The 20,845-nt window shown below is 36.0% G+C and overlaps 1 protein-coding gene across 1 annotated transcript in view; it reads right to left on the bottom strand.

Moving 5' to 3' along the window:
* LOC129235291 (CD9 antigen-like) overlaps positions 1–20,845 on the bottom strand; it is a 126,763-nt gene that overhangs the window by 21,239 nt on the left and 84,679 nt on the right. Inside the window, exon 2 of the mRNA XM_054869016.1 lies at positions 992–1,186. Within this exon, the coding sequence (XP_054724991.1) occupies positions 992–1,186 (195 nt within the window). The remainder of the gene's footprint in view (positions 1–991; positions 1,187–20,845) is intronic.

Below are 20,845 nucleotides of genomic sequence, written 5' to 3'. Positions count from 1 at the left end.
CGGCCGATTTTCATGAAATTTCGCACAAAGTTAGTTCGTAGCATGGGGGTGTGCACCTCGAAGCGATTTTTCGAAAATGCAATGTGGTTCTTTTTTTATTCCAATTTTATGAACAAAAATATCATAAGATGGACAAGTAAATTACGAAATTATCATAACGTGGATCGTGAAACCGTAACATGGGCACAAGCCAATTGGCGAGATACGAAATTATCATAACGTGGAACCGTAACATGGATACAAGCAAATTGGCGAGAAAATTCACCATACATTATTTGTAAATATACAGGCGAACCAAAAGACCTTTTAATTTTTCTATTACGGGCAAAGCCGTGCGTGTACCACTAGTAACTTATAAATTGATCCAAGGTGCACGAAAAACTACTGTACACAGTAAAATTGCACTTAGAATTCAAGAGAATGAAATATAAAACTGCATTAAGAGAAAATTAAGTATAGTATGTACAATGTACTAGCATTACTTTCCTTATAACTGATCATTTTTCATTACATGAAAAAACTACTTTGAACATGATGGTCCAAGCCTCATCTTCATTGACCACACTTAGCATACGTTCACCGGTTGGAAGAAACGAATGATTTTTTTTCATGGAATGTACTGAGAGCCCGGTTATCGCATCCAGAGCCTGCAGTTTCGTATTTGTAATGAAATCACTAGAGAATAACCGAACTGGAGGCAGATGCCAACTCATTGAAGCTGAGTCTGCTAACAAACTGGGAGATAAAGCAAATTTATCTCACCAGTGAGATAAATTCACTTCCTCTCACCTTTTTTAAATTTGTTTTTATTTACTTCTCTGCACCAGTCGCCATTACCGTACACGGCAGGTATCGAACCCGCGACTCTCCAGTTACGAGTCCAGCGACTTACCGACCATGAACCCAGCGCACTCAAACTCCACATCATACAGTAATAACTAGAGCTGCTTAAAACGCAACACAAGGCTGAAACTATGGTTTCAGAACTCACCGTTCCGAGCATACATGGACTTTCCTGCAGGGCCCCGCAACAACCGAGAAGGCCTATCAGGAACATGATGGCTCCCGCTGCCATGAGTACAAAAATGGCGACGAAGTAGGCATAACTGTCTTCAGTGTTCCCGAGATACACAGAACTGTCCAGGTACAACCAGACGGATACTGCTAGGACGCCAATGCCAGCCAACTGCAAAACATACAGGGTAATGATAAATGACAAATCAACTTGAAGCTTCACAAATAACAACTAATATTGCATGCGGGTTATTTTCTTATTTTCTTTAAAGATTTTAAATTCTACTGCTACAGGGTGTCCTGAAATAGACTGACTGTTTTCAAAAATAAATGATAGGAAAATGGTTAAGGATAAAAATAAATAAATCTTGCAGAAAATTCATGTAGTGGGCCGCAAGTTTCATCCCCCCCAGTTCCAAATTTTAGTTCAAGAATTTTCCAAGAGACGGCGCTGCAGGTTGTAAGACCGTAAATCAAAGAAAGATGGAAAATTACATCATAGTTTTTTTAAAAATATTTTTAAAAAGCTGTAACCGCACAGCGATGCCCGTGCTAAGAATTTAAAGGAAGTCCGTTGAAAAAAAAAATCCACGCCCCTTCCCCCTGTTTTTACGCCAAGTTTGCCTCCAACGGCGGCTGTTTAAATAAATTTGACAACGGTATTAATTAATCAGTATCTATCTTTTTCGTATTTTCTGTAATGGAACAAATATCATCTTGTTCGGAAAGAAAAGCTTTTTCCAACGGCATATAATGTTAGGGGGTGGGGGGATTTTCCCTCCTAATTAGGCAAAAACGTGAAATTTCAGCTTACTTAGTTAATTATAAAAAACTAATTAAAAATTTAGATTTCGGGCTTCGAGGTGCAGACCCCCGGGGTACGTTCGAATTTTGTGCCAAGTTTCAGGGCTGTAGGTGCTATGGGGTCTTCTAGCCAACGGTTACAAACAAACAAAGAAAGAAACAAGGAAATACCATCACCTTTATAAATATAAGTAGATAAACAAAAATACACAACAATATCTCCAAAATGTCTACCGCCGGCTACAACCATATGTCGCAATCGGAGGAAAAATCGGCGAATTTCAATCCTTCTTTTTTGACTTAGAGGCTTACTATCTGCGCTCCATCTATTAAAAAATTTTGAATTAAAATTTGGAAATCTGGGAAAAACATTTACGGTCCACAATATGAATTTTCTGCAAGAATTTGCTTTTTATTATTAACCTTTTTCCTGTTATAAGTTTTTGAAATCAGTCAGTCTATTTCAGGACACCTTGTACATTTTTTATAGAAGTTTTTACTTATTTAATACTAGTGGTACCCGCATGGCTTTGCCCGTAGTAAAATCAAAAGTCAGTTTGTTCGTCTCTATATTTACAAATATTGGATGATGATTTTCTCGCCAATTTGCTATGTTCATTTGCTTGCCCATGTTACGGTTCCACGTTAATTTCGTAATTTAGTCGTCCACGTTGTGATAATTTGCTCGGTGAAATTTGCTTAAAATTGGAATAGGAAAAGAAAAAAATCGAATATTTGAAAAATCGCTTCGAGGTGCACACCCCCATGCCACAAACTAACTTTGCTGTGCCAAATTTCATTAAAATCGGCCGAACTGTCTAGGCGCTATGCGCGTCACAGACATCCAGACAGACTTTCAGCTTTATTATTAGTAAAGAATTTCTTTTCAAATCCAAAATACTCTCTAAAAGTAATTGAAACATACGTAAGTAGCAAGCTATAATTTAAGTACATATATTCAAAAACAAAATGTAGAGGAAATGTCACTGTTCTTCCCTGTTCTCGGCAGACAATCCTCAACATCTTTACTACATCCTGAAAGCGGAATAGAGACAAAATATTTTATAACTTTTCTCCTGATGAATTTAGGCCCTTGAAGGTTTCAAATCCGAAGGAAGAAAATCTTCTAAAGAGGTATTTTTCATGGGCTTTCGAATGAAACTAAAATTGATTTCCCGAAGAAAAATGCCATTTTTGGGTCTTAATAATCAGAACTCGAACGGTACCGTTTTTCTATCTGAAAGGTACCCATTATCTATTCTGCACCCATGACAACGTGTATGCCGAATTTCATGATGATCGGTTGTGTAGTTAAGGCGTGAAAATGGTACTGAAAGAAAACGCATTGACTATTAATATATAAAGTTCATATTTGATAGGGGATTTGGTGTTCACAAGGGCACCACAGGTCAAAAAAAGTTCAGAAACTCTGCGCCCTAACATTTTTTTTTTCCTTTTTATTGACTGATCATTGATTTGAATGTTTAAATGAACCTCTCCTAAATGTTAAAAAAAATACTGTTAGTGCAAGATGAAGTTGAATTTTTCATACCCGTCACTAAAAAAGATAACTCAAAGGGTAACACATTCTGCAACAGATACCCTCATTCTCAATCAAAAGAATTACGAAAATTTTCCAAAAAAGAAGAGTGAAAAAAGAATGAAATGAAAATTAATGAATCTATTAAATTATTATTCCAAACATAATAACAAGGTTGTAGGTTAATATGAAGAAACGGAGCTATACTCCCATGTTGACAAGATTTGTATCAATGAAGAAAACGCAGCTCAGAAATCGGAAATACTCTTCTCGGGTTTCCCAACTGGTTACCAAAAAATATTTTGAAACATCGGAAGAAAGAGACAAGAGCCTTAAAAAACAAATGAGTTCAATGCTTTCCCGTCCAAGTCCTGGAGTGCACCAATGGACGGAACCCGAGGCCGTGATGGGACCAAACCCAATTTGGAAACCCATTAAAATAACAAAGGAGTTTCGCGCCATGCTTCGCTTTATAATCACCGCATTTTTCATTCAATATTTCTCCTCCCTCAACTTAAAACGGTCGTCTGACGAACAAGTTTAAGCTGATTTCACTTCTTCCCTCCCCGTAATGAATGGAGCGGCTTGTGGGTAAAGCGAAATTTATTTTCAATGAAGATTTATGAAACATCAAAAATAAAAAATATACGATGGACTTTTTTTCCACCTGGAAATAAATCACGGCAGTTTGCTTAGAATTTTCTGCAAGAGAGACATAAATTTTAAAATGCAAATGGGACAAGAAAATAGAGACGTCGAAGAATGCGTGTAAGTGTGGGTGAAGGTTAAAGCATTGCTCAGTAAATTATGATTTTTTTTCCTTGTAGCAAAAAAAAAAAAAAAAACTATTGATACTATCAATTGGCGCAACAGAATTGTCTCCTAGAAGCAAGGATACCCGGAACTAAGATTTTTGGGAGCGCGAAATTCTTAATTTACCGAATGATAAAATACGGGTATGCGTTCATAAGAACATCTAATGAAAAGGGACATTCAGACAGTTCAAAATCGCATTGGGGTTGTTTCCTCCAGTCAAAAGAACTACTTTTAGTCACTAAAATTGATAGAATAAGAAAAAAAAAAAAAAAAAAAAACAAGGAGCCAGAAAAAAACTTTTGTTTTCCCAAAAAATATTTTTTGATTTTTTCAAATTTCCAATTCTGAAAATAAGGCGTGGTCTTCATGACGTCACAAGTGAAGTACTTTGGCGCGCTACGCCATTGCCGCTCTAAATGTTTACGCTTTGCCAGGACATGATAATTTGCACTGTGCGCTATTCACCACTTGTGATGTCATGCGCAGAAGTGTAAAACATGAATTTCAATCCGCGCACCGATTAAAGTGATTGTTAAAAAATACTAAACTTTGTCAAATTATTTTAAAAATGGTTAAATCCTATGTTTTTAAGTATGCTCTTTCAGAAAAAAAAAATACTTTTAAAATTTCGGAAATAACCCAACTATGTTGCCAAATCGACAGACAATATTTGCCGAATAAAAAAATTTTGAGAAGGTTACAGTGACCTCGATTGACCTCCCATAGAGGCGCTCCTGCCTAGAAAAGGAGGTTACAATGGGGTGGTTTCTTTCAGTCAAAAGTACTACTTTTAGTCATTGAAATGGATAGAATGAGCAAAAAAAAAAAAAAAAAAAAAAACATGGACCCAGAAAATACTTATTTTCCCAACAGTTTTTTTTTTTTAATTATTTTTTTTAAACTGTCCGATTTTTCAAACAAGGCGTAGTCTTGATGACGTCATAAATGATGCACTTTGCCGCATCTTTCTACTACGTTTCCACGTTATGCTAATCAAGCAGCGAATTCCGATTCCGATTCCGAGTCACAACTGACTACAACTGTATTTATGTCGAGGACTGCATACTAAGTGCCTTGCCTCCCTTATTTTTTATACCGATAGATGGCAGCACCATCACCGGATCAAACAGTTAATGAGAATTTAGAACTAGACCAGGAGCTATTAGCTACCTGGTGCTAGCACCCCCAGAGGTATCGTTTCACTTGGAGGACATTGAGACCACGAGCATATTTAACGTCGCCCAGTCCCCTTTAATGACGACGGTGGATCTTCGACCATCGAGGTTCGAACTCAGGACCCTCCGGCCCCGAATGCGTCATTCTACCGATCGAGCTACCACGGCCAAGCAGCGAATTAAAATTGCGCTCTCCGCTTGCTATCAACCATACTGTTGTCAGTGCACGTGAGTAAAGATGCGAATTAAATATTTTGTTCTGTTAAATGGAGACATTGAATGGCATTTCATCATTTGTGATATCACACGACAGAAGTGTAAACAATGAAAGCGCACCGATTTAAGTAATTTTTTAAAAATATTAAACTTAAATAAATTATTTAAAAAATGGTCAGATCCTATGTTTTTAAGCATGCTCTTTCAGAAAAAAAATACTTTTAAAATTTTGGAAACAACCCTTGGAGAGGAAGTTTTTTTTTTTTTTTTCTTTTTTTCTCGCTCTCTCAAATTTTTGCACTTTTTTTTTTTTGCCTGTGAACTTGTGCGTTTTTGGGAGTTACGGTTGACGCTCTGTTCGGGGACCCTATTCGCGTTTCTGCTTAAATGAAAGCCAAGGGCTAAGGCGGCAGAACAACATGGATATACTCTCAGATTCAATGAGATGATATCTGCCTCCCAGCTTGGTAAAAGTCTATTTGAGACTAATGGGCCTCTAACAAGGACGAAACTGCAATCTCTGAATGGACACCTGGCTGTCGGTTACTGCATGTGGTCCAAAGGGGGGTATAACTAGTTTCGAGATTGAAAGGATCCTTCTTTTACTGTACGGTGATAGAGGCCTTTTTCCCCCCTCCGTTTATGAAATATAAAATCGACGGAAATGTAATCTTGAGCATATCTTAAATACAATGTTCTTTTTGAATTTTCTAAATTCAAAAAATATTTAAAAATAAATAATTATTATTTCTATTTATGAAGCGAATGAACATTGAATATGTTTAACTTTTGAAAAAAGATCTGCATATGTTGCAAAAGTTTCTAGAACTAAAAATAATAAGAATATACGGGAAAAAAAAATCTCCTATAAAAATTGTTATTATCGAAAATAAGTAGGGTAGATCGAGGTACGTTTACGCAGTGTCCTCTTTTCAAAAGTCATACCAGACAACAACAGTTATACCAGATTGATGCTTACTCCATAGCAAATATTCTCACGAATTTTTGTGCTTCAGTCGAGCTTCGGTTTAGCATGCGGATAAAAAACCTGTTTTTTACCGAGCCGAGTAAATTTTGTGTTGAACGTTTTGAAGCTTATTGTGAATAAATAATACTTCGTTAAAAACAAATGAATATATAAAAAATAGAATTTTATCCTTTTTTTTTTCTTTTTGAGAATTGTATTTGTATGGACAGAAAAATTATTACATTTTGTTGCGCGTTAAAAATAAATCCGAACTTGCTGACGGGGCACGTTTGCGCATTTTCATCGAGGCACATTTATACGCACGTTCTTACTGTGTCTTACTACTTTGTCTTACTTCTAAACGGGCTCCGGACGCTTTTTTCGCTCTGTACTGTCTCAAACTTTTAGTATTTTCAGCTTATTTAGGTTTGAAAATCACTATTCATTTTTAATTAAGGAGCAGATTCGTATCTTATAGCTAACAGTCATATAGTGTTGTCTTCATGCCAGTTCAGTTTTAACTTTATACACTATTCAGCCTGTAATACATTTTCATTATTTAAAAGATGGTAAAACATTGCGTTCAAAATACTAACAGAACCACGTTAGATGTCAAAATAATGAAAAGGCTTATCGATAATCCAAGAATTTATCCCACTAGGCCTTCCACATCGCCACATATGAACTACCCCAACTGACAACATTTGAGAAAGTAGGACCAAAGCTTAGGATCCAAGAAAGGATTGTGAGCATTCTCTTTTTTTTCCTAACTGTTACTGTACATAAAGAAGCACTCAGACAAGCTACAAAGAAAAAAATAAAATGGGCAGAACAAAAAAAAAGGAGAAATTACTTTACAATTTACTAATTTGTATTGAAGCAGAAATAGAAGACATCAAAGAAAAAAGTAGGAAACCAAAACCTGCAACAGGGAAACAGTTAGTACACTCTGTAAAAATGAAGTTAATGTACGATTTTGTTTACAAAGTAGAAAATTGTGCTTGCATCTATTGTTTGAAAACACACAGCCAATCGAAAAAAGGACAAGACAAGGTTTAATGTCTTAGATGTCAAAACGCAATCCCATGACAAGTATGCGAAAAGGACTACTTTATTTTTGTTAGTATAATCTAACAGTGATGAAGAAGATGACTAAATAGTTTCTGTTTTTAATTAGTAATAAACCTTATGATTTTAGCTTAGCCTATGAAATGTTCTTAATTTTTTATTTGTAATTTTCAAAGTGTTTTAAGAGAAATAAAACATTTAAATTTGGTTAAATATCTATCGCACTTATTCCTTGTCATCATTTTTATTATGCGTAAACGTGTCCCACTCGATGCGTAAACTTGCCTCGTGTTCGGGGCAAGTTTACGCAACCGACTTGAACTCAGGAAACATTTTTTATTATTTTTTGTCGGTTAAAAACACAAGCTGAGTAACAACTGAATGTACAAATTTTGATTTCATTAATTGCTTTATAAAACCACAATGTCTAAAATTTCCTAAGTTCAATCGTAAAAATTATAAAATTCATTGAAAAAAATCCTCGTAAATGTGCCCCGGTTTACCCTACCATAGATTAGCAGAATTTTTTTTTCAAAAGATTAGCAGAAATTTAGTTTTCTAAAACATATTACATTCTTTTTTTTAGATACGTTAAAATTTTTATTTATGTGGTTTCTGTCTAGTTGACACTTAGCTTCATCTAATTTTAATAAGTCTAGTTATCGGTAGTCAGCCTGTCTCGTTTCAGGACGCATTTCGCTTTTATGAAATTGTTCAGTTGTGCAAAAACTCGAATAAAAAGTTTAGGCAATATCGATAGAAGGAAAAGGAAAGCGTAGTACGAATTTAAAGGTTGGTATGAGAGAGAATATCTTTTACTGTTTTATTTATTGTTATTTGTTTTTCCTTTTCCCGAAATGGCTAGGAATAACAAAAAGCAGAGTAGTCAAACTTGATGGCAGTGAGTTTCAAAGTATCAAGAAATCGATGTTATAATAAAACATTTTAAGTACATGTTAGATTTTAACCGTAAATCCACCAGGATAGCTACAATAAATAGTTTATACACTATTTACTTCTTAAATAATTTTAATTGATCAATTTTGATAGGCAAAATTTTCTCCGAAAAAAAAAGGAGTGATTTGTCTGTATCTTCATCATTGTAAAGAAATAAAGCATTTATGATAATACTGGATTTCTATGGCCGGGATTCGCAAACTGGGTGCCGCGGCACCCTAGGTGCCCGCAGGAAGAGGTGAGGGGTGCCACGAAGTGTCCAAGCAACAGTAATATATATATTGTTGTTTATAACAGAACTAGACTAGAGTGTCGTGAGAAAATTTTAGTTCTTCAAAGGGTGACGCGAATCGGAAAAGTTTGCGAACCCCTGTTCTACGGGATTAGATATTTTTGAACTATCAAAAAAAAAAAAAAAAAATGGTGGGGGGGGGGGAGCTATGTTCTTTTTTTTCTCTCTTAGAGACTTTGTGGAATACTGAGTCAGTTTTTCGGAAAATGGTGCAAACGCTCCCCGTTTCTCCCTTTTTTCCCTGCCAAACTGTAAAAGCAACGTATTTAGTAATGTACGCAGAAACTGTTGGCAAGAAGTTGGTCTTAAATATTTCCATAAATACAAACAGATAAATTAGTGGAATACAGCCTCCGACCCCCGGTCCACACATGGCGAATCTACTTATTTCTGTACGCCCTTAACTGTCTTTCTGGAAATTCTACTTTAATCAGGGGTGCCCCCTAAGAGCAAGGGCGAACCCCCCCCCCCCCTAAATATCCCAAGGATTCACCAAAACATGAGTATTTCCCCCCCAACTCCCCAAAAACCTCCAAGTGAAAACACACCTACTAAAAATTTCAATGTCGCCATGACCCCCTAGGTGGACGACCCTGTTTTAATACTCAACTAAAAAAAATCATTTACCCTTCTTACTACTTTACGTTTTTTAAGTAACCTTTTTTTTCAGTCATTTGCTCTATAACGGCTTTTATGGAGGTCATTGATAAACTTGTATCAATAAAGCGGTGCCAACCATCACATTGCATTGTTTTTTCAACTGTAAAATCAAGTGGTCTTAAAACTGGTATAATAAATTTCTTTTACTATAAATTTTAACAAAAATATTTAAATAACTCATTTTGTTCCTGAAATGCTTCTGGCCTCATTTCTATACTAAATTTTGATTGGGCCTCACCACAGCACCTTAAATGAAATCATCTTTGTGATAATAATAAAAACGCGCCAGAAGCAGGAACATCAAAGATCGCCAGCACTCCAAATCGAAACTGAGTTCAGATAAAACACAATCCGAACTCTCCTCTTCCGAATCCATTTCCCATCCGATTCGCGCGAGTCCTGCGACTCGAAAGGAGTCAGGCTATCTCCAATCTGAGAGATATACCACATGCTCCCCCGAATGGGCCACTATCCCGAAGTAAGTCCTTAAATATTTCAGCGGGCATCGATTCCTTCTCGCCCGAAGATTAAGGGAAGTTGCTGGATAATGCTTCCAATGAGTTAGTGGGGCGTCAGAGGGCGGCGACGCAGCCATTTCGTTGATTGGGTGGGAGCAATTTGAACACACCACAGGAAGCCAACAAGTCGTAATTATTTATGAAACGAATTCTGAAAGTGTACATGCACCGTGGACAAGACAAATATACTCAGAATGCGAATAAATACTAACAGCATTTTGGAGAGTTTCGCTTTGGGACCGTCATGCATGGATAACAGTAAAACTAAGACAAAAAACCCCAAAAAAGCGCAACATTAAAAAAAAAAAGAAGTTTAAACCTGTTGCAAATTACTTCTTACCTTTCCAACAAGAAGGGGTAAAAAGCCCCAACATTTTGTGGGTCGAGTTTGGAGGAAAAGGAGGAGGGGAAAAGAATCCTCCCCCCCCACTCCAAAAAAAAATCTATTACTTAAAAATACTCAAAAATCATAGAAATCACTCTATAAAAGTAAATTAATAAACTAATAAACAAAATTGTAAGTCGAATTAAACGGGGTGCCCAAGAGGGGAGGTGGTCCACTGCGCAGAGTGCAAAATTGGAGTTTTTAAAGAAGTTTTTTGAAGTGTTATTTCTCTCGTTTTAGAGGGCTTTTATACTGGAAGGGTATTCTGTAATACTTAAGGGGGTGCAGCATCGCTTTTAGGAAGGGGGGTGTCATTTGCATTTTAAAATCAATGATTTCAGTGATGTTCACGGACAAATTTCCTATTTTGAACTTTTCTGAAATAGGTTTGTAAATTTCGCTTTGTGAAAAAGGGAATGCAGACGATTTTTTGATAAACATACACTAGTATTTTAGCCAGTTATATGCACCCCCCAAACTGTCCTAAACCTTTCTTCAATTATAAGTTATAACTTCCATTCATTAAGAACTAAATTTATACTATATTTCAAAAAAAAGCACTGTTATTCAACAAAAAATACCATTACGATGCCCAAAATCTTTATTTAATTGAAAGATACTTATTCTTTCTATTCCCAAGGTTACTAGTTTTAAACGAAGCAGTGTGGTTAAAGGCCATTATTTTTATTTCAGTTTCACATTCAAAATGATAAAATTGAATGGAAATTTTAAAGTTAATATTCGTACAAACTAAGTGACGTTTAGACTGGTACGGTTTGGAAGTTCAGCCGTCAGTGATGCTTAAAGGGGTGAAAGTCTATTCACGAAACCGATATTATTAGTAGTCAACAACAAAGCCGATACTTGCGCTCTGTGCTTTGCTTCCGAAAAATCTCGTGTTGCACTAGAGGAGTGCGCGTCAGCTCTGAGATATGTGAAAAACATTTCAAGTAAGTCAAACCACGTTTTTGCGCGAGTACACTGCATTTTATAATTTCACTGATATAATTAATTTGGTCAGCAAATTCTCTGAAAAATGAAAACGTGCTTTTGGGTTTCACGGAACAGTGAAAACTTTTGAGGTCTTTAATTATGCCTTTTATTAAGAAACTCACATCTTTTATACTGAAAAAGAATTCATTGTATCCTCAATTCACGTATGTGAAATTTTTACTGCTATTTGTGTGTTTGAAATTGGATTTTCAAGCATCAACATTGTTCTCTTCAAGGAAGCATCATTTTGTTTATCAATAGAAACTTAAAAAGAAATAATATTAAATTAAAAAAATTAAAATTAAAAAAACGACCTTGTTTACCGAACTCACATTAAGATGAATCTCGCAAGCAGAACTTATATAAAATTTAAATATATTTAAATTTTTTCCAGATAACATGGAGAAGGAAAAAAAAACACGGAAAAAAGAAAGATAATCATAAGTACTGCGTTTTGCGAGCAGCAAATTAAATATCCTTTTAAAAACCTTAAAATTAAAATGAATTACAAAATTTTATTTGTAGACAAATAGAAAATGGTAACAGATGAAAATTTTTACTCATTGAGCTTTCTCTCCTTGTCGGCCAACAATAATATCGTTACCAATCGCGTGAATAAAAGCTTAGAATTGTACTTAAAATCTGCTTAAAAAGGAGTTATGATTCGAGTTCTGCATTAGTTGGAATTTTCAAACAAATTCCATCACGCATAGAAAAAATCCTTTTAGATTGGTACTAATATTTTCAATTTTACAAGTATGTTTTCATTGCCAAAATTCTAAAACAATGCTAATCATCGCAGTTTTTAATTAATATTTTCCGCAATCAGTCATACGAAGATGAGACCTAGATGGGACCATCAAGTCCCGTTTTGAACAGAAAAAGAAGTTATAAAATCGGTTAATTTCGACCGTTTAGGAGGTGCGGTGACCCAGACGCAGTTTGGGTCGAGGGTGAAAAAGAAAAAAGAAAAAAAAAGAATCAAGTACAGTTGGCTCTCTGTTTAACGAAGCTCTATTTAACGACTTTCTTTATTTAACGACGGCTTTTCACGGTCCCAGATAGTCCACTATATTGTTAAAAGCATTCTATTTATGGACTCTTTCTACTTAAGGACGATTTTTTGTAGTCCCTTAAAAGTCGTTAAACAGAGATCCAACTGTATATCTCTCAATAACTTGACACGTTCTCAAAATGTAATAGGATAGCCGCCAACAGATGGTTCATAACATTTCTTCTTTTTCTCAATAACCTATTTTTCACTTTTGCACTGTGGTAATAAATAATTAATACGTACATATAATTAATTTCTGAATTTGCCGTGAAAAAGACAAGTAAAGTGCTTGCAGATTTTTGATGATCAAAATTAGGAACCACAAACCAGCACATGTATCTTTAGTTCAATTATTCTTCTCGTACACCAAATCGAAGCAATATTCCTATTAGTGGTAAGGTAATGGCTTCTATGGAAGAAAAAGAGCAAGCCCACATTAAGCCAAATGATTTATGCATGGCGAAACAGTAGACTCGAAACGGGAGGAGCACTAAAAATGTCAAAAGTAGCCGAAAATCGTTCCTTGCATCGTTCGATGGTTTGATGAAAGGAAATGGCTAGCAATGCCACTGCTCCATGTTGGTTTCCAGAGCTGTTCGAAAATTTGCCATTCCAATGAAGAATAAAAGTATTATTTTCAAAACTAGGTTTTTAAATACTGATAAATTGTTACTATTTCATTTCATTCGTTTTTATTTTTAGAAAATATTTGTGCAAAGCAGTGGTTTCCAATTTTTTTTTAGCCCATCGCCCCCTTCTACAAGTTGTCTGACATCTATCGCCTCCCCCCCCCCCGTAACTTGTTTGAAAAAATTATAAGTTGGCGAGTGAATATTTTTGAACATATAAATGCCTAATATTTATTTGAAATAAAATTTGTTTTATTTGATAAATTTTATCCAATCATCCTGAAACTAAAAATAAATTAATTAAAATACCATTTTTTACGGTTTTCTTTGTCCTTTCTTTTTCAAAATGAATTGATAGGTATTTGATGGTCAATATTTAACTAAGATCAGTGACGTACATTTCAGAAACAAAAGTGAATTTTTTTAATAAAAGAACTTTCTTTTTTAAAGTAGAATCAGGAAGAGTAAAAACGTTGACACTTAATTTTTTTTTTAAATGTAAAAATTAAAATGTATAAACAAGGCGATGAATGAGGAATAATTACATGAAATACACCGCCCGCTCAGTCATTTCCAGCCCAGGACTGCAGTTTCGTGCTTATTAGAACGCATCGGTCCGGCCTAGGAAAGTGACTGTGCTGGAGATGGAAAACCTCTTAAGGAAGCCAAGAGTGCCAAACATACTGGCTGAGCTGGCGGTGTGTGCCTTAGCCCTGGCTAATGGGTGGTTATTTACTGAGGAATAATTAGTTTCTTTTTAACTCTAAGATTCCTTGTCTGAACTCCGAGCAATCGGTTTCATACATGTTTTCATTTTTTTAATATTTGCTGCCATTATACTATTACTTTATCTTTTTAATATGTTGTTATCGCCCCTCTATCACCCTTCATGGATTTATAACTCCCTTGAGGAGTTAAATCACCCCTTTGTTTGGCGACCGCCCCTTGGCTGGCGAACATTGACAAGAAATAAAACGTAGGAAGTGAAGGCTTTCATTAGAGAAGTCAAGACCCCAAACCATCTGATAAATTTTAAAGCAAAGCATTGGAAGAAATCGGGTTTCTTTCGTTTGTTTCACTCAAAACGCTGCAAACCATTCGTTGTTGTTGAGTCACGTGACTTAGGGTCTTTGGGTCACCTTTTGCTAAGACAATGATTGGACTTGCTGCCTCCATTTTAATTCCTGCTGTAAGATTGAGAACCCCCGGTGTAAAGCGTATAATTTTGCTATTTCTTCGGCAGAAAAGTTAGAATAGTGAATACGGGCTTTGGTTGGAACTTGTTTCATCTTTTCCCAATAATTTTCTTACTAATTAGATTTCTATACAGTGGTAACCTTTTTTACGCATCTGGAGTACTCTTAATTTAATTTTTGAATAGTTATAATTTTTTTCGAATAATTGTTACCTATTTTAATTGTTTTTTTTTTTTTTTTTTTTTTTTTTTTTTTAATTCGGGTCAATATTTCCCTTGCGTTATGGTTGCTTTGCCCAAGTTGGTTTTCCTTATCTAAAATCATTGTATATTTAGCTAGAGTTAAAAAAAAAAGACTAATGTTTATACGATAATCTATTTAATGAAAGAAAAATACATTTTACATGAAGTTTGAGTCGCACAAATTTTTTTCAAGTTAAGTTTATTTTTTAAAAGATGTGTGTGTACTCTGTGTATCCTTAGTTATTGTCTCATAAATTGCCGACGGAAAACAGTCATTTTAGTTTTGGAGGTTGAATAATTTTAAGAATTGAGCCCTTATTGAATAAACTAAGATCTTCAATTGTAGGCCACTTCCAAAACGTGATGGTGAGTTCCATGAACTTAACAACAGCTCCTCCTTTACTCACATGAACAGCTACCACTGAAAACATGAGCCCATTCCATTCTTCAGCAGCAAAATTGCCTAACCAAATTCCCTTCTAACAAATTTCCCAAAATTTATAGGAAGTAGATGCAACTGGTTCGAATTCTCCTGGACCTCCTACAACTTCCAGTTCCTCTTTATCTTCCGTAGTGAAAGGCATGTCACTGTGGTCTGATGAATTGAGACTGTAACCATTGTGACGTGTTCCTTTCTACATGGCCCTGCTTAGTCAACCAAGATTGACAGACAGCGCCGTCCAGTTTGTGCAATGAATAGGTTGGGACATCGTTAGGTCCTTTGGCGGTGACGGACCTTTTGAAGGCCAATGGGGTTGTTTCCTTTAGTCAAATGTAATACTTTTAGTCGGTGAAACTGATAGAATAAGCGAAAAAAATAACATGAACCCAGAAAATACTTTTATTTTCCCAACAGTTATTTTTTAATTAATTTTTTAAAATGTCCGATTTTTCAAACAAGGCGTGGTCTTGAGGACGTCACAAATGATGCTCTTTGGCGCATCTTTGTACCGCGTTTCCACGTTATGATAATCAAGAAGCGAATTAAAATTGCGCTCTACGCTTGCTATCAACTATATCGTTGCCAATACGCGTGAGTAAAGATGCAAAAAAATATTTTACTCTGTGAATGGCAACACAGAATGGCATTTCATCATTTGTGATGTCATCGCCAAGAAATGTAAACAGTGAAAGCGCACCGATTTAAGTAATTTTTTAAAAATATTAAACTTAAAGAAATTATTTATAAAATGGTCAGATCCTATGTTTTTAAGCATGCTAAAAAGTACTATTAAAATTTTGGAAACGACGTGTGATCTTGTGCCGTGATGCCGAGTGCAGTGGGCGGGTGTAGACTTTTTGGTGACTGTGGTCAAGCAAATCAAATCTCTTCCTGACTTATCTACGATCGCAGCACCAAGAAGTCAACCATTTAAAAAAAAAAATTAAAGTAGCACGTTCATGCCTCTTGTTAGGTTCCTGTGCTAAGAAAATTTTTTGAATCAAGGAGACGACATCAGGACTCCGTGGTGTGGAGTTGGGAAAAACATCAGTGGTCTCAGAGAATTTTGTCCCTGGGATACAGGACAAAATTTCTACAAGTGCGGAATTGTGTTCCAGAGGCACAATTGTTGTAGTGCCGTATTATTATTACGTACGAACTGTTCGTAATTTCCTACAAAGTCCTCCGTTTGGGGCAAAGTGTAGCCGAATAATTGTGTGGGTTCATTTTTGGTGAATGCGACTGTAAATAGTGTAAATACTCGTATATGAAAATAGTCCAGATTGCACTGATAAATTTCTAGTCCTAGAAAACTGTGTTGTTGGCAACACGTAACACAACCTTTCCACTACGCCACACCACCCTCTCTTCATCCGTTGAAGAGAGTTACAAGTTTTTTTTCTTGTGTTTTTTCTGTTCAGTAATTCCCTTTTTGCTTTTTTCTTCTCTTTTAAATCCCTAGGACAGATTTTTAGAAGTTTTTATGCTGGGGCAAAGTAGTTCATAATTGGTAGGTTAGGAGGTGTATTGTTATTGTGAAATTTTTAATTGAAGCCTTATCGAAAATGCGACAAGGAGAATAATATTACAAGGAGAAAAGTTCAAATGAATGAAATTAGTTAGGCCTTACATGCCAATATTTTCTTACACAACTTGCATTTTACTGTAGGGCCTTTCTGTTTTCATGAAAAAAATAAACTAGTGAATACAAAAGCTACTAATAATAATAAAAAAAACTACTGAACTAAAATTATCTACTGGTCACTGGCGACTAACTCAAAATTTGAATTTTCAGGTCTGGTGGGGTGCATGGTCAGATTTTCCTCCATACTTTAGCACATAGACATTTAATCCTCCTCCCCATGGGGTTCATCTTATCCTAAGTCAGACTCAAGGGAGCCCCGAACTCAAATTTTTGGTGAAGACGGAAATTCTCAATTTGCCAAATGATGATTATTTTGTCGAATGGAACTCCAAATTTCGCCGAATGATGACAAAAATGTCGAATAAAATTCCAAATTTTGACGAATAAGGAAGTTTTGGGAAGGTTACGGTGACCTTCCGTGATCTCCCATCGGGGTGCTCGCCCCTAGTCAGACCATACCAGAACTGCAGCTAAATTTTAACAATGAAAACAAAACTAATTTCAATGTGAATGAAAAACGTTGCACGTGGTACAAAGATATCAGTGAAGAAGCACAAAGGAGGTTAGTTAACTTCAGCTCAGAAGAAAAGGGAAAGGACACACATACTACTACCAACCACGGCCTACTCCCAACTCAGTCAGAAACAAATCAGTAATTTATAACTCGGAACAGAGTACAAGAAACAATAACCTATTTGCGAGAACTTTTATCTTTGGTCTCTGAGCAGACACGTCTTAGACACGACATGCATAAAGAAACAAACAATTCTAACGCCTGAGATCTACAATAAACGTTAAAAAAAAGAGAAGTGCTTCTATTTTGAGCTGGGGAAAGACGGCTGGTGTGAACGTGGCACACTCGTTTTCTCCTTGTTTTTCTCTATGCTCCTTCCCGCCCTTTCTGTTTGATCTCTTTGGGATGAAGGCCTTGCCATTCAGAAGCCTTCGTCTGTCGTTTTGGCAACATCTTCCCCCTTTTCCATCCCTCTTTTTTTCTCCCTTTTCCCTTCTGTTTTACATCTTGGGTTTAATTCTTTGTTTCTCCGCAACTCTTTTAAAAAATAATACACTTCATTTCTGAATGAAGTTGGTTTAGTGGTTCAAGTCAAAGACTTGCAATCAATGGCACTGGGTTTTGAAGACTTAGGGGTTAGAGACTCATTCTAAATTATAAACACATATTACACAAATAATTCAACAAAATTAGATGAAACAAAGGAAAAACTACAAAATCCGGACGTTTTGTTCAGCCTGCTCAGAAAACTGGACGTTATGTCCTAGCTGTCCGAAAATGTGGACTTTCGGTCCGTGGACCTTTTGTCTGTCGATTCTCTTTCTTTCTCTCTCTCTCTCTCTCTCTTTTTTTTTTTTGGAAGTTAAACTTCAGATAATCAGACTTGTGTGTGTGAAGATTTATCAGAACTTTCTCAGTACCAACATAGAAAATACAAACATTTTTCCATATTTTTACCAAAATCAAGCAAGCAACAATTCTACTAATCCTTAAACAGCACTTTTTAGCAAAATGTATGAAAAAATAAATCAGCTTAATCTAAGATTTAGATTCAAAAATTAATGAACCAATAAATAAAATTTTCACATAAATTATTTGATTTTCATAAAAAGCAAAAAATCGAACAATTTTACAAAACTTTAAAAACTTGCGCATTTTAACGAACAAATGAATAAATGAAGTCAAAAATTGAAAAATAAAAGCTGTTATTAAGTCTCTAAAAAAAGTGTCTCTCGCTTACAACTTTAATCGTGTTATACAAAATAATTAACAAAAACGTCTCGAATAAAATTACGTGCAATCGAGCATGCAGCTGATGTTTTTAGCAAGACGTAATGAGAAAAAAAATTTACTTTGTTTTCTTCTAGAACTTGCTCTATCCTACCGGATATTCTTTGACGAGAGGAAACAAAATCGGAAAGAAAATCTTATCTTTACATCGCATACAAACATCTGTAATATTATCTGACCTTATTGAAACGCAACGTACCTTCCCTACTGAGAATCAGATTAAATTAAATCAGATAATTCGAGGAGCTACTGCGACTGCATAATTTACCGTTAATTATTGTCTTGCATTCCTAGGAACTGAGAGCCGTATTAACAAGCTAATTAGCAAGAGAACCTTAAGCCTACAAAAATCGAAATAAATGCTTAGCGTTTTAAGAATGCCGAAAAAAGTTAATGCAATTACAAATCAGTGAAAGAAATAAAGTATTGAAATGAAACTGCATTACATGAACATATTAAAATTATATACGTAAAAAAAAAGTACTTGAATCAAAATGTGAGGCGGCATACTCCCTGTTACCTATCTCTTCCTCCCCTTTGCCGTAATTTCACGAGCCCCCTCCCCCTGAAGCGTGTCATCATTTATTGGCGGCTCCTGTTAAATTAATTTTCAACAGAGAACTCATCGCCAGAGAATTACTAATTGCTATGCAAATACAATGATTTCATAAATCCGGTAGGGGGGAGAAATTGCTCCCTTCTGCCCCCCCCCCCCCTCGCTAAAAGATGTGCCCTTTTAGTTTAAACTTGAACTTAAAACAAGATCTTTCATATGGTATAGCTATATTTCATAAAAGTATGGTTTCTAAAGGCGATTTATGCCGCAAAACGAACTTATTAACCTTTTACGGCGGCCATTTTGATGACGTCACTTCAGGGGGTTCATGACTTCTGATCAAGTGCCTCCCGTTGGTTTTTTGTTCTTAGATATGAACATAGGCACTGTGCAAAATTTCACACTGGTATCCAGAAGTGAAATATTTTGGGTATTTTTGTCACTAACTCCACGGACTCTTCTCACTTTCTTTCTTGTTATTTCTTGTTGCGTGTACTGCTTTGAGTACAGTTATTGGTTATCAACAGAGCATTCGTTGAAACACGTGTCTATAACCAACGCATTTTGAGTATTGTTTAGTGATCTCGTTGTTTGTAATCTATTTTCTTCGTTAAAATACAATTTCGTTGTAAATGTAATTGAGATGTCTTGGCCAGGACCATGGGCGTCGCGGCCGAGGGGGGGGGGGGGGTCCAAGAGGTCCGGACCCCCCCCCCCCAATATTTGAGGACCGGAAACCCACAATATTTGAAAATCGGACCCCCTCGATAATTGTCAAGATGAAATTTATTATTTTGGGGAAATTATTTTTGCTTTGAAGAGTTTAAACAGTTGCATAATACATAATTTACCATGTTTAATTCATATCAAATAAAACGAAATGAACATCGAAAAAAAATTAACTAAAAAAAAAAAAGGTGATGTGTATAGTGAACGGAAAGTCGGAAAGTGAACTCCTATAACAAACCATTGCTCTGCTCTTTGCGCACACTAGCTTCAGTGGAGGATGCTAGAAAGGGGACACCTTCTCCCTAGTGCAATGTCAACCATCCATAGTCGTGTCGACGGCCTCCCCAGCTTGAAAGTCATTCCAGCGTATTTGTTGCTATTTAGGGGGAAACAACGGGACAACTTTGAGATACTGAAACTAGATGGACAAATCCCCACCCCCCTTTTTTTACGACTCTCGTGCTAATAAGTCAACAGAAGTCAGACAGAGATCTAAATTTCTGCCCCTTTTTTTCTTATCTCGTTTCTCGGCGCTTCCAGGTTTCTGTTTCGAGTTTTGCAGTGTTTGTTTCTCCGATTCGATTCAATTTATAGCGACCCCGATGTTACCCAAACAAAACGAGACACCAGACCTCTTTGGCGGTTTTTTGCAGCTGGCAACAACACCCTGGCCAAAGGATGCACACAAATTTAGAAGACCACTTAGCTGGTCAAAGGTTAAGTTTGGGGTAGAAAGGAAAGGACGTGTCTTGTGTTTGACATTATTCAACACGTGACTTCAAAGTACCTTACCGAAGCGCGGTTTCTCAAATGTGTTTGCGGCATCTCAAATTTGACCAAAAAAGCGGAACGTTACAGAAAAAGAAGAGGAGGAGTCTAAAAATTAACGTGCAAATTCAAAAGCAAATCGTAAGCCAGCATAACGATGGATACTATGATGTCACTTCTGATAGACCAACGAAAAAAGAAGCGTAAGAAGAGAAAAAAAAAGACAGAAATAAAAAGAGCTTCCCTATTGGGAAACGTTCCGACAAAAATAAAGAAAATTTCACGTGGTCTTTTGGTCTCCTCTAGAGTAGGTGACCTGAAGAGCGCTCCTATTTTGGTAAAAATACTTTTTTTTACATATTCGATTACGGCTAT

The sequence above is a fragment of the Uloborus diversus genome, chromosome 2, assembly GCF_026930045.1.
Source record: "Uloborus diversus isolate 005 chromosome 2, Udiv.v.3.1, whole genome shotgun sequence".
NCBI lineage: Eukaryota > Metazoa > Arthropoda > Arachnida > Araneae > Uloboridae > Uloborus > Uloborus diversus.
This window is presented reverse-complemented; position numbering and strand designations above follow the sequence as displayed.